General features: G+C 39.0%; 2 protein-coding genes across 3 annotated transcripts in view; both read right to left on the bottom strand.

Annotated features, from left to right (window-relative positions):
- Positions 1-497: 497 nt before the first annotated feature.
- Positions 498-14,702, bottom strand: part of adnp2b (ADNP homeobox 2b) — a 177,797-nt gene continuing 163,592 nt past the window's right edge. Inside the window, exons 1-4 of one of the 2 annotated variants that reach the window (XM_033975632.2) lie at positions 5,405-5,721; positions 4,564-4,699; positions 4,099-4,203; positions 498-4,022 (exon numbers count right to left, since the gene is read on the bottom strand). In XM_033975632.2, the coding sequence (XP_033831523.1) occupies positions 1,236-4,022; positions 4,099-4,203; positions 4,564-4,671 (3,000 nt within the window). In that variant the 5' untranslated portion in view covers positions 4,672-4,699; positions 5,405-5,721 and the 3' untranslated portion in view covers positions 498-1,235. Of the gene's footprint in view, positions 4,023-4,098; positions 4,204-4,563; positions 4,700-5,404; positions 5,722-14,702 lie in introns of those variants that run through there. The other variant, XM_055225418.1, reaches the window with a different exon arrangement.
- On the bottom strand, positions 6,419-11,588 carry azin1b (antizyme inhibitor 1b). The gene is made up of 11 exons (XM_033974868.2): positions 11,405-11,588; positions 10,616-10,759; positions 10,106-10,301; positions 9,859-10,032; positions 9,515-9,687; positions 9,206-9,419; positions 8,999-9,073; positions 8,673-8,838; positions 8,498-8,604; positions 7,958-8,175; positions 6,419-7,645 (listed from the first exon to the last, which is right to left on the bottom strand). Exons 3-11 carry the CDS (start codon positions 10,205-10,207, stop codon positions 7,573-7,575), a joined length of 1,302 nt encoding a protein of 433 aa, XP_033830759.1. The 5' UTR covers positions 10,208-10,301; positions 10,616-10,759; positions 11,405-11,588; the 3' UTR covers positions 6,419-7,572.

The raw sequence follows: 14,702 nt of genomic DNA, 5'->3' as shown, positions 1-14,702 counted from the left end.
ACACTTGTAGCAAGTGCAGATGTGATTTTTTTTCATCAATTAGTGAAAGGAAATGCATAGCAAACAGTGAAACTAAGTTGTTTTTAGTCCTATCATTTAAAGTTGTTCAGGTATTGTAATGTAACGGAATAAGTTACAAAATACATTTTAATTCTGGTATTTTGTAACTAAACATTTTTGAAGTGTTCTTCCCAACTGATTATCGGTTAAACTGCAATCATGTTATTTCATGTATTTAGCAAAAAAGTAAAATAAATCAACTACTAGTAACGTAATTTTCTTCTTTTATCCCAAGTTTTAAAATGATAAAACATGGGTCAATTCACTATCAAAGCTTAACTTGTAAACACAATACTTTGATGTGCTTCATGCACCACAAATTTAGATATTTTTTCAGTAATTTTGCCTACAAGTAGAAAAATGACTTCTCAGCTTTAGCGCTCTCGCATGACAGACCTGCTACCACCCATTTTAAATGCATTTACTCTGGGTCATTTGCATTTTACAAAACAATTTTATTTAACCATACACATTTGCCTTAACCAGGTTTTAACATAGCAATGTTTTATGAAATAGATTTGAGTAAGAAATATAGTACAAAACATGTGGGAGGACAATAAGATATCTCAGGAATTTAAAACACTTTCTATCTATAGTACTTCTTGATAAGACACTGAAAATGCACACTTTACAACATCTTTATAACAGTAATTGACTTAATAATGTCATGCAAACAACATGGTCAGAGAAATGCAGTAACCAGACACTCATGAACTGCTTTAATAATGTTACATTCTTATGGCCTTTAGCATGGCACAGTCATCGTATTCAAACACACTGACTAGATACCCCCTGTAATGTTTTTCAATGTTAGAGGAGGAAGTGGCAATACCAATCCAAAGCACATTAATGGTGTAAAGGTAAAAATTCAAAGAAACTAAGACGATGTTGCTATCCTAGATTTGAAAAAGGAAACACAAATACAAGTTAATTTAATTAAAAAGTGCAGCAGCAGGAATCAGTGCTTTAGTTGAGATTCCATGGTCGGGTGAGGTTGTACCCTGTACCCTTAGATATCCAATGTTGACAGAAAAAAAAAGAAATCAAGAATTTATGTGGGAAAAACTAAAAACACCATAGTCGGAATTATGTGCAATATACTATTATCTATATGAAAGGTAAAATGTGGCACAGTTCTATGCTTTACTGAGTAACAAACAGACATAAAAGGCCATTTATTTTTTTAAATCTCTTTCCTCTTCTGATAGCGGTTGTTCTGTTTCCATGGGCTGCTCAGGTGACTTGGGCTGCTCAGGTGACTTTGTCTGTTCCTCATTCTGGTCCTTCATGAGGTCCTCATCAGTGTCCTGTTCAGTTTGGTCAGAGATTTCTGGGGGCTTCTGTTCGGGAATGTCCAGGTTGTGTTTGATTTTGTTCAGCTCAGCCATATTAAAGCCAAGGAGTATAGCTGCTCTATTGTTCTTTAAAGCCTTCATACACTTGGTACGGCGGCAACTAAAAATGGCCGCCAGCTCTGATTTTGAGAAGGACAGCCTTTTGCACAGCTCCTCAGTCTCTGCTTTTGTCGCATATGGGTTACAGTTGAAATATTTGGTACAAAACTGTCGCCGTTCCTCTTCACTGTGGCGCTCGAATGGTGTAGGTTCCAAGACCAGCTTCACAGCGGGGTTGATCTGAGGTTCTGGAGAAGGCTTTTCCTGCACATGTGGTTCCAGCTTTAGCTTGTGCCGATCTGATCTTTCATGATCCAGCTTTTGGCGCTTCGCAGCCCTCTCCTCCCTTTCTCGTTTGTTGGCCTCCATCACTGCCTTCAAAGCCGCCTCAATTCTTTTTTGGGACTGCACCTCCTCTGGGGTCTTAAGCTGCACGTCTGGATTTTTACTGGCAGGTGCTAAAGCTTGTTTAATTGTCATCCCCTGTGGTACTTGAAGGAAGTATAGCCCAGGTGATTTGGTCAGCTGTTGAGCAGTTTTTCCAGGAGCAGCTCTTGTTATACTCACGGTTGTTCTGGAGAGTTCTGGTGCAGGTTTGGAAAGCTGTGGCTGCTTGGGGGAACAACGGCAGCGCTGAATGTGAAGCATTACAGCCTGTTGTGTCACCTTCCCCGTGTACACGCCGTTGCAGTAAATGCACTTGAAGGCCTCAGTCTGAAGAATGGCATGAATCGTTGGTGCTACAAAATGTTTCTGTTTGAGATGCTGGAGGTGTTTAGCTTCACTGGGAGACTTTTCATCACAAAAGGGACAATAGGTGCTGCTGACTTTAACAGTCCCAGTGCTGGGGCTGGATTTGATGCACGGTTTTAATTTGAAATACATGTGTTCGCTTGTACTTGTGATAAGGGCCAGATGAACCTCATTATCTCCAAGGACTTCTTTTGGTCCAGTTGTCTGTACATCAAAGTGCGGAAATGAAAGTACCCCTGGACTTTGACTGTATATTTTGCAATTGAGCTTAAGGAAATCACTGTAGGTTTTGCTTGTTGGATTATGTTGCTTGACATGTTCAGCTAGCTGTTTGATTGAGAAAAACACAGATGGGCAAGACACACAATTCAAACCATGCAGCAGATGCTGGAAGATGGTAGTCTCAGTGACCAGAATCTTGCACGTTAGACATTTCATGGATTTATCTGCCATTTTCTTCAGAAAGGGTGCTCGAGCAACCAGATGTTCGGACTTGTCTGGAGTAGATTTGACATGATGCACTACCTCTGTGTGCATATCGAAAACATTCGAAGGGAACAGTTCATTGCAGTGGGGACAGGTAATCCATTTCTTTACTTGTGAATTGTTTGATTGCTCGATGGGCTGAAGAGGTGTGGATGTGCTTTGGGATGCAGGCAATGTGACCTGCAGTGGTGCAAATGTATATGTTGGCATGCCATTCACCCTGTTACCAGTTGGTATTAGGTGACTCAGCAGAGATTGTGAAGTTAACATTGTACCCTGTAGGGTAGGTGGATTTGAAGCTGTTGCATGTGTAGTTACTGCAGGCTTTACAGCAGTTGTAGCAAGAGCTGTCCCGTTGGGTTGCAGTCCAGAAGCAAGTAGTATGGGCTGTGGTTGATGAACAGGTTTTGGTTGAGCAGGAGCTTGAACCAGAGGTAATGCTGCTGACTTGATGGCCACATTGGAGACAGTGGGAATTTGGATGGACTGCCCTTGTGGCAAAGTACCTTGCAGAGTTATGGTGGCACCTGGCTGAAGCAAGCCTTTAGCTTCAGCACTAGCTAACTGCACCAGAGCAGAGGCTTGGGGGGGCAAAAAGGCCTGGTTACTTCCCGGGGCACATATTAGAGTAGCACTATTCGGAGTTCCTTGCAGAGTCAATACAGTTCCTGCAGGCTGTCCGTTGGATGGTATTACCAAAGTGTTAGTGTTTAACAGCTGAGGTTGCTGTTGCTGTGCTTTTGAAATAATATTTGGAAGTGTGAGAAATATTCCTCCATTCCCATTGACTGTTGGTTTGGGGGCATAGTTCTTGTTCTCATAAATATAAGATTGCACTTGTGTGCTAACATTATAGTGTGTTGGTGAAACTAACATGTGATGTAGCATTTGGTCCAAGGTGCCAGTGTTTCCTTTACACACTTTGCAGCAGTATATCTTTAAAGTTTTCCCTCCCTGGTTTATATATCTGTATCCTATATATTTCTCAGCCATTTTCCCAAGATGCTTCAGAATAATATGCTTCTTCAGTGTAAATATTAAAGAGGTTGGGAATCCGCATCTCTGACAGTTATACCTCTCATTTGCACGGTGAGTGACAGCACTTTCCACTGTTTGTGGTGAGTCTTTTAGAGTTTGACCATGAAAGAGGTATGCATGTTTTCGGAGGACCTTGGGGTGGCCAGTGAAGGTGCAGTGATTGCAAACGGCCAGAGAACAAAGGGACTGCATAAAGGAATGACATCTTGAGACATGGCTCCTGAAGTTGTAGAGATTTTGTGTAGAGTACTTGCACATGGCACAACACAGATTCCGAGAACGGTAAGGCCACTAAAAAAAAAAAAAAAAAAATGCATTCTTAATGCCATGAACAATTTGTCTATTTCAATCTATGTGCAAAACCTACCCGCTTTTCCATTCTTCCATTGAATCCTTCTGTGAGATCAACCCACTCTGTGTCTTCAAATGCCTCTTCTTCATCTGAATTTTTCTCTGAGTTTTCATTAAGATTCTGTAAGATAATGGTATAACATTACTTTATGTCACATTTCATTCCAATTTATGTGCCACATGTATTTCTATGTGCATGCATCTCTAAAGATACAGGATAGAGAACAGAAAAAAAAAACATATGTAATAAAAATGACCACATTTTTTCATGGGAAGACTAGGGAGTCATCCCTACAGAGGAATACATTTTGGACAACATAATAATTTGAACAACTTTGGGCGAAATCAGACCAAGGCATGACAAGGCACCAAAGGAGCAACCTAGTACAAGCACACAATAATAAGGCACCAATGTTCATAAATTTAAAATAGAAAATCTGTACCTACAATGTGCAAGCGAGACTTGAAAAAAGTTGTGTACCTTGAGATATTCCTGACAGTCCGCAAGGCCAATATCACCAAGAACCTTTTTAACAGATCTCCGTGCCTTCCGAATTTTGTCCACACTTGTAACTGGGAGTTGATACATGTTTCCTCCAGAAAGAGTGGGGAATGAGCTGCAAAACATAACAGAATTTCATAGTGGAGAGCTATGATTTTTTTGTTGACTAAACCATTGAGGAATCATTCATTTAACTACTCTTGTTCATTTGATCTGTATTTTTGCTTTATGACAAAATACTCTTCATGCATTTTTAAAAATTATACCCCAATTCTAATTGAAATATGAATTAGTGTAGTAAGTAGGCATTCAATTGAGCAGTATCTATACTAAAGATTATAGTGTAATAAAAACACGGGGATGTTAAAGAAGACAGGCGTGTTTGTATGTTTTAGTCATTGTGGTACTGAGATCTATATTAAGCATGTAGCTGATTCCCTAGTATAAAAATATGTATTAAATTAGTCCATCCCTGGGCGGACGTACTCAAATTGTTTTTGGTTTTTTTAAAGGCACGTTTATGTCTAAAAAAACAAAAACAAAAAAAATATGTGCAGAGGACATTTGGGGTCACCGAGAGCTATGAAAGGCCTGATGCTCATCCGACAGAAATCTGTCATCAAAAAATATGATAAAAGTTGGATTAGTTTAAGTAGGCTACTGCAGGGAACAGTGCGGTCACCTTTCCACAACACACTGTCCATCCTCATCGATCTGTGCTTCAATAAAGCCCCATATTTTACACACATGTACGATGATCGGAAGGATGTGACGTTGTTGTCTTTAATCTGAGGATGCCCACAGCACTCAGCATATTTACCTCGTCCAAATCCAGCAGTATAGTTGATAGTGGCCGCTGTCTCCTCCGCCGATGTGACTGCTTACCGTTTCCCTGTGTGTGTGCGTCGATGGCTGCGCCTACTGCCGGTGGAGCTCACACACACTCATTAAAACGCTCCCACGCCACTGAGCGCACGGCAGCACACATAAACTTATGAAGAATAAACACTAAAAATGCAAACCTAGTCTTTATGCTAGTTATTTCGGCTCCAGCTTTTGTCCCTTTCTTCCACTAAAGAGAAAAAAAATGGCGCTCAAGTTCAGGATATGACGTATGGTGTCTAATTTGCATACTGCTCTGAACTGACCAATGGGAACTCTTTTACTTAAAGACGCTAAATGTCGTTTTATCTCCAATAAACATTGTCAGTTTTTGTTCAAGTAGAGTTCAGGTTACTTATTTCTGCGATACCTTGAAAGTTTATTAACTGAAGTAGTTGTTAATTAAATGGCTATCATACTCCATCAAAAAGTTGGCATGGGGGCGTGGCCAGCCAACCCATTTTCAGCAGTCACGTGAGACAAGAATGGAGCTAGCCAATGAGCTGTCGAGTAAACGAGCTAAATGGGCGTGGCTTCGCCAATGACGTCATATCATGCCATTTTATTGTCCAATGACATCAGTACACAATTTTGATTGGCTCTAAATTAAAATCAAAAAGTATTTCAACAGATACGTGCTAATTGATACCACATTTTTAACCTCGAAACGTTTGTGGATTGAGTTTTTCTGCATTTTTTGCGGCAAACCAAGCTAAGTGCGCAAAAACTAAATCAAATAAAATTAAAATAACTTTTATGATTTTTTTTAATAGAATAATAATTGCCACACATCTATATTGAAATCAGGGATATTGTACGCCAACGGCTAAAGGGTTACAACTAACTGTTTACCGCTGCATCAAAATACCTTAGCGTAGAATTACAATTAAACCCACACAGAACAACTGAATCCGTTTTAGAGGTTATCAAAATGACACAAACATCAAGCAAATTGTTTCAGTCAGAAATGTATTAAATTATCAATTATTACTTTAACAAGTACAATTTACAGTCAAAACCGGGTATGGTCCATTAGTGCCTTTGAGCAAGTCATTAATACATCAGTATTTAGTCACACAAGGACAGGATTTAAAGAAGCTGTAGATGTTTCTAAACAGAATATTGCATTACATAAACCTTTCCTCCCTCATTACAATTGGAAGGCATGAGGAAAGATGAGGCAGTGCAAATGGGTGCGTACAGCTTGACGTTTTTGGTTAATGTACCAATTAAGCCACATGCTTTTTTTCCAGGTTCAATGGATGCACTTTTTTCCCTTCAGACCAATCTAATTCAATGATTGTAGCATTGCAGCAGGATATTTTATTTTACTTACAATTTCTGACAAAAGCAGATTGGATTTGAATAAATTACTACTGACTCCTATAAATTATCCTTCATGCCTTACAAATAAATGGAGAGGCAGCGGCCACAAATGTCAATTACAATACCTTTAATTCATATAGTTTTTAAATAACACATTCTGTCAGGATTCAGGAACACTGTAGGGCCACAGTACAACACCTGGCCTAAATATCTCTAGTTCTGAAGAAATTGGTCATCAAAACTATCAAATAAATATATTGCAAAGAGGTCAAATGCAACAACAAATAAATTATGAAATGCATTAACTTTTATACAATGCAAATAGGGTCTGCTGTATGAAGACACTTCATCTAACGCTTCAAAAAATCTAGACAAAACTGATGTGTTCAAGACAGGGTTTACAAGACTGTAAAACAGTTAATAATTAAAGCAATTGGTTTAAATTAATTGTGCACATTGTAAACTGAATCTGAGATAGGAAACAAAAAATACCATCTCTAAAGAGTCATCCATTTTGTTGCATGTTTTGAGAAGGTTATATCTACAACAAGAAGTAAATCAGAGGAAAGGAGTAAAATTATATATTCTTGAGGTACCACATTCTGTAAATGGATAATTTACTTCTAAGTTCAATTAGTGAGGAATTTGTATGACATAACACTTTCCGAGGTGGTTGGAATGTTGACCACTTTGTGACCCTCGTCCTAAAAACACCACGTTGACCCCTCTTGTGATGGAGGTCTGTGCAACATTAGACAGGACAGGGGTAGTAAGCCGCATTTACGCACTGTACTGGTGCATGGTGAACATCTTGGCATTGTCCAACGAAACACCAGCCTCCTGCAGGTCATCCCTGTGTGCAGCAAAAAAGAAAAAAAAAAAAGTAGTCAAAACCTACAAAAAGAAAACTCTTCTTGACTGATGCGTATAGTCATTTTACTTGAGAAACTTTGTACTAAAAGAGTAATTTTATCATTACACATATAACTAGTTATCTGTAACAATATTAATCATTTTTTTAATTAGCAGATTCACTATGATCAATATGGATTCCTTCTTAGCCTGCAAGACTTTTCAAGTACCATTCTAGTGTACAATTTTGGCTTCTAGAGCCACCTCTGCCCTTGACCCATGTTAAAACTCTTGATGACTCATGTATACATACCAGTCAGAGATGGACACTGTGTAGAACACAGGCAGCTGAGAAGAGCTGGACAGCCAGGTGGAGTCATCCAAACCAAAGGCGCCCATGTTGGAGAAGATGAGCCAGTCCCCCACAAACAGCTCAGGCAGCAAGCAGCGCTCCACCACTTGGTCTAACTGGTCCAGAGAGGGGCCCCACAGGCTGGAGGGATACACTGCTTCTTCAGCACACGGTGAATGCTTCAAGTTGGATAAATATATTATTGATATTATACAATAACCAGACTTAAATTAAAGCCCATAGTTTATTCCAATGCTATGATCTGGTAACACTGGATTGTCTGTTTTGTATGTCTGTTATGACAAGGCTTTGTGTTAAAACTACTGTTCTTTGTAAAGGTTATGAACTGCACTTTTCATAAACTTTTCCAAACTCTGACCTCACTTCCCAAAATAGCTACAAAGCATGACCTGACACTTAGTACTTGTTCCAGAGGGTGGCCTGAGATTGATAATTTAGCCTTGAATGAAAGTTATCTCTCCTGGGTGGAGACCTACTAACCTTGTGCACAGTTGGGGCAGCAATTGTGTTTCCCAGCAGCTTCGGGCTGAATGAACCATAAACACCTTCATTCATATAATACAGGAACTCTGTATTATCATTCTCTCCTGGAAAAAGTGCATTGGGTTAGATCAGTAATACAACCGTTCTATTTGTTGAAAGAGATGACACATACCTTGAGCTAGACCATCCCAGGGAGAAGTTGCTAACTTTTTGCCAATGACATTAACTGCCAGACTTAAAGCAGAAGCAACATAAAAACTGCCTGGCTCGGCAAGCACTTGCACCCCAGACAGTGGAGGAAAGTAAGCATCCAATAGCGGCCTAATTGTAGACTCAACCTGCACAAGAATGACAATTAATCCAAGTTCTAAATATAATTCACAAGTCACAAAATGAATGCCATTCATGGGATTCAAGTAATGGTAACAATCCTGTTTGTACCCATTGTTTGTGTTACTACACAGCTACTACATTACATCTATGCAATAGGAATAGTACCTGTTTGAGCTGAAACTCAGAACCACTGAAACCTCCACCAATGTCCAGGATGTCCATGCTGAAGCCAAGCTCCTCCTACACACAATAAGAAATCAAAAATTGTAATTTGAATTAAAGCATAGCACTATATTAAAAATATATAATTCCCTTTATTATAGTGAAAAGGTTTCAATTAAAAAACACAACAGTGAGGAGAAAACTACTGACCCCCATGTCAAACACACAGCGGGCGTCAGACAGCGCATGGGTGTAGGCCTCCTGTGCATCTTGGCATGAGGTGGGAATATGAAATGTGACCCCAACCACCTGGACACCCAGTTCCTTCGCTGCTTCTAAAAGATGGCGACAGCTCTTCAAAGAAGAACCAAAAGCCATGCTGGTTTCTGCTGCATGAGCGTCTGTAGTCAACTGCACCAGTAATCTACAGAAGGTGAACAAATTACGCATTTACACAAACACACGCCACACACACACAAAAAAAAGAGTTCAAATCCTTTAAGAGATCATTTGTCTTACTTTGCACCAGGATGGAGTCGAGAAATCTTGGCCAATTCGGTTTCATTTTCACAAACAAGGAGCTGTACGTTGTTCTTGGCTGCATGTTTGATGTGGGCCAGCTGCTTGCAAACACCAGATAGAATAATATTCTCTGGTGGGACACCATTCTCCAATACCAAGTTCACTTCACCCTGAAGAATATATACAAATCATAATTAACTGTGCAAAGTACTGAACTGATAATTTTTATTAATCTCACGTCAGTATGCAAACAAACAACTAACAGTGACTGTTATGTAATAATAAAATAAGTTGTTCTGTAACAGGATTAACAGGGTACAAAAAAGATAAGCTTTCGATACCTTGTTAGCACATACAAAGCCAAGTCCCAAAGAAGCCAACACCTCAATCACTAAAGGATTGCTGTTGCACTTGACTGGAAAGTATGGCTGTAGATATGGCACAGTGCTTTGCCAGCACACATGCTGTCGCATTAGGGCACCAATGTCCGCCACTACAAACGCATTCTTCTCAGCCTACAATGAAATCACAACACTGAATGAGTATTTGGTGCAAGTAACGCCTTGACCAGACAGTGTATGAACTGACCAAAGCTTGCTCGTAGATGTGTCCATCAATGACATCTTCAAGTGTCACTCCCCCCTCCATTAGTTCAATGATGTAGCTGGGGTTGTCTGTGAGTCCTTTCATCTCAACCGTATTCCGCAAAGCCAACAATCATAGGAAAAGATAACAAATCAAAGGGTCACGACTGAGCCAATGGGTCCTGCCGGTATGCAACAAACTGAAAAAGACAATAGAGTGAGCTCAGAGGGTGAACGTGATATAAAATAAAAGCCCTTACAAATACAAATATTGTGTATTTGATAAATGCATTTAAGTACTGAATATTTTGTCCTTCATAAAATTATTCAAATTTTCTCTAACTGGAACATGGTTTCAAGCAACCTGCCTATTATTTTTGCCTTGTGTTTATAGTCAACAGTAACAAATACAAACTGACATGTATATAGAATTACTATGTCCTTGTTAATTCGTTTTTACCCCCAGACTTTAAGAAGAATCCCAGGGAGTTGAGAACAAAAATAGGATACTCACATGGACAAGTCAGGAGATGGACCTGTCCCGCTATCAGCTAGGATCCCAAGGTGGCTCAGCGTTGAAGTCAAAGTGCTCCCGGTAAAGGGCCGCCCCTAGGCCCTCCGAGAAGCGCTCATACACTGGTGCTGTAATGGGGGAGCCCTGGGAACAAGAGAATCAAATATAATAACACATACATGAACATAAAATAAAGGTCACACTACGTTATTTCACATGATTAAACCGAGCTGTAGATAAAAGGACATCTAAACAAAGGCTTTACAGTCTTGTAAGTCAAAATTAATGAGTTACAGATCTCAAAAGGAAGCTGTAACCTGTCAAAATAGAAATACGCATGCGCAGTACTAGCAGCGTCAAAGTTGACTAATGCGATATTAATATTTAACAGCGTCAGCGGAGTAAAACCTGGAGGGCTTGTTAACACAAATATCATAAACCGCAAACATAGAATACGATGGCAATGAGTAAATGCGGCAACAGCCACGAGCATTATGGCTGATGAGGTCTTGGCAGAGTATCGACCGCACGTCGCAATGTCTGTAACGCTTCGATTAAATTTAGTACATTAAGGACGAAAATATAACACACATTTTGTCTTGGCTATCTTAACAACCCACAGCAAACAAGAAGATTGTGTGAAAATCAACGTATGGCTGAGAATTTTGTCAGAGAATACAATGAATCAGTCAGTCATGTGCGGCAAGAAGGCAGAAAGACCAGCCCGCCATGTTATCGCCCGTTTGATTCAGTCCAAGGAATTCCTCTCAAGAAGTCCATTGTACTTACGTGAGATAACGGCTTGAATGTTTTGGAAAATCGTCTTCTCTTTTTCGGCGGAATTTTTAAAGAGTAGTGGACACAACGACGAAAGAAAGAAAGGCGGCTGTTTTGGCCATATGTTTAGAAGGAGGACGGTTTGATTGTGACTTCTCTCTCTACAGGAGGAGCGGAAATGAAGTGAGAGAGGCACGAAGAGGAAAAGGTAATCTAACGGCCCGGGGGCGGGGCCAGCGCTCATTTCAACCAATCAGAAGAGAGCGTCGCCTAGACCATACCAAATATGTATTTCCGAATGTCTTACAGCCTGCAGTGGATGTTTATTCAGGTTACATAACCATGAACCTCCGTAGATGGCAACTCCCTCAATCAACCAGTACAAGAAATGTACTGATTGATGGGACAGCGTAAAATTGTGAATATTTTGATGAATGGTTCACAATTCTGGTGGTAGACAACTAACTCAACTACTAGACTATTGTCACAAACTCATTCATTCATTCAACCCAGACACTGCAATAGGTCTATTGCATGGATCTATTAAAGGTCTATCGGCTTATAGGTTACACAAGACAATATACACGTGCTTCATCTTGACAATATATATAAATCATCATGCACCTGTGCTGCATTTTAAAGATTTTTTTGTTGATTTTACTCAGTAGGCTATATATTATTTGCTCATTTCATTCGCCTAATTATATTTAAACAAATCATTTGCTTATTTCTGTAATTATTTTAGTTTGCTATTGATTAGCATATGTTTAATGCAATAAAAAATAAAGTACAATTTAAAAAAGACATAATTAAAAGTTTGATAATGAATACTATATTTTTTCTTCTGTTACACTAGGCATTGCTATGTAACCTACCGGTAATTGACTTTTAAGCAACTTGCTGTCATATCCATGGAAAGTTTTGGTTCATAAGGTAAACAAAAGACCTCATATCTAGATCTTACACACTAATACTAGAAAATAAAAGTTATTTTGTAAGTTATTTTATGGTAAGTAGATATAAACATATGTCATTGGCCAGTTCTCAGTGGTGACACTAGGTCAAAGGGCAGACTCAGGCAATCACATGTCACTGTTTTCGCAACATCTCTCAGCTGTCCCACTTTGTTACTGTTATCTGTACTTGAAAATGTAAACAATTTCAGTACTTAGAAATGATAGTTAAACAGCACATTAATAAGTAGTTGTATAGTATTTATTTTAATATTTTGTTGACATGTTCTACTTTTTTAAAGGCACATTTTCTGGAAATTTGGTATGAAAATCATAATGCATTATTAAAATGAGAATGAACATGGAAATTATGATTTTTTTTCTTAAGAGTGGGCCTGCAGCTAAACCTTGGTCTTATGACATGTATTTCTGTAGTGCACACCACTTTGTGTTTTCATCTGTTTATTTGATACTCCCTGACCACCATAACTCTTATCTTTGGTTTATGGCAGGCATTTCTGGAACATAGAGTAATAAGATGGCATATCTTTAATACCAATTACAAAACAGTTGTTTTTCCTTTTAATAATAAATATAACAAACCTGTTGCTGTTCATGGATGACCTCAATCAAGAAGAAGTGTGTTTTTATTAATAAATACCAGATATCCTAAAGCAGATATATAATACAGTAGACAGGGATTATAGGTCTACACAGGCAATTACTGCATAATAACATCAGTCATGGCCTGAAAGTCTGTTATCTGCTATATTGAACTGTTCCACTGAGTCATTTGAGACATGAGTCCACTGAATAAAGCCCAAACCTCAAAACAGCATGAGAGCATGTTTAATTTGATTTTGTGTGTCCGTTTCACTAACGTCAATGGCTTTATTATCCACAGGAAGGAAATAGAATTTTTAGACAGAATAAACCACAAACAAACACAATGCGTAAATAATCAGTTCTCTCTCGTCACATCATTTAAGTTCTAAAATTTAAAAAAAATGTGGGGAAATTTCTCAAATCTTATAGTAATGCTGTGGTTAAAACAAGTCATTCTATCCTAATTATTAAGCTACAGAATAAATTGCATTCACATTCTAGAAAACAGGGAGTACTTTGTTGAAATTGGGAAATGGGTCTCAGATAAAATGTCCCTGACCTGTGGGGTGCCCCAAGGGTCAATCTTGGGACCCCTGTTGTTCAATCTCTACATGCTGCCATTAGACCAGTTAATATGCAGCAATAGTGTGTCATATCACAGCTATGCAGATGACACTCAGATCTATGTCTGACTGGCAGCAGGTAAATATGGACCAGTGGATTCACTTTACCACTGCATCCAACAGATCAGTGTGTGGATGCAAAACAACTTTCTCCAGCTCAACTCAGACAAGACTGGTTATAGTCCACTGGCCCACAGATACATGGAGAAAGTGTTAGCAGTCATCTCCCATCTCTCTTTCTAATCCTTCAAATCAGACTAGAAATGTGGTGAGGGGCAATAATGGACTCATCAAATCAATAACATCTTCAGCTTTCTACCATCTAAAAAACATTGCAAAAATCAAAGGTATACTGTCGAAGCCAGACTTAGAGAGACTTATCCATGCATTTGTCTACAGTAGATTGGACTACTGTAAAGGCCTGATCATTGGCCTCTCCAAACGAGGGTTAAGACAGCTGCAGTACATCCAGAACACTGCTGCTCGAGTCCTGACTGGAACATGGAAGTACAAGCACATAAGTCCTGTGCTCAGGTCTCTGGCTTCCTGTGGCTCAGAGAATAGACTTTAAAACAGCTCTGCTTGTGAACAAGTCTCTCCATGGCCTAGCACCAAAGTATATCTCTTAGTGCCATATGAACTAAGGCCTTCAGGGACCCACCTCCTCCTGGTGCCCAGAGTCAGGACTAAACATGGGGAATCAGCGTTTCAGTTTTATGCAGCTAAAACCTGGAACAATCTTCCTGAAATGGGAGACAGGCCTCTACTTTGACAATGTTTAAATCCAGGCTCAAAACAGTTCTGTTTGGCTGTGCATATGACTGAAAGATTTTTATTTTTTTATTCTGCTTTTTTCTCCTTTAATGTTAATTTTATGATGATTATTTGTCATTATGTATGTTTTGATTTGTTGCATTGTGATTTTAATGTCTTTCTTATTCTGTAAAGCGTTTGAATTACCTTGTGTATGAATTGTGCTATACAAATAAACTTGCCTTGCCTTTCCACATGGCATTGCTACCTTTTAAAATCTATTTTAGTATGATATAATATAGTAAAATTGAGCTGGGGGGCAGGTTTGAATTTTATGGTAAAATTACCTATTTCACTTTCAAACAGCAGATTTGT

The sequence above is a fragment of the Periophthalmus magnuspinnatus genome, chromosome 11 (assembly GCF_009829125.3).
Source record: "Periophthalmus magnuspinnatus isolate fPerMag1 chromosome 11, fPerMag1.2.pri, whole genome shotgun sequence".
In the NCBI taxonomy this organism is placed as follows: domain Eukaryota; kingdom Metazoa; phylum Chordata; class Actinopteri; order Gobiiformes; family Gobiidae; genus Periophthalmus; species Periophthalmus magnuspinnatus.
This window is presented reverse-complemented; position numbering and strand designations above follow the sequence as displayed.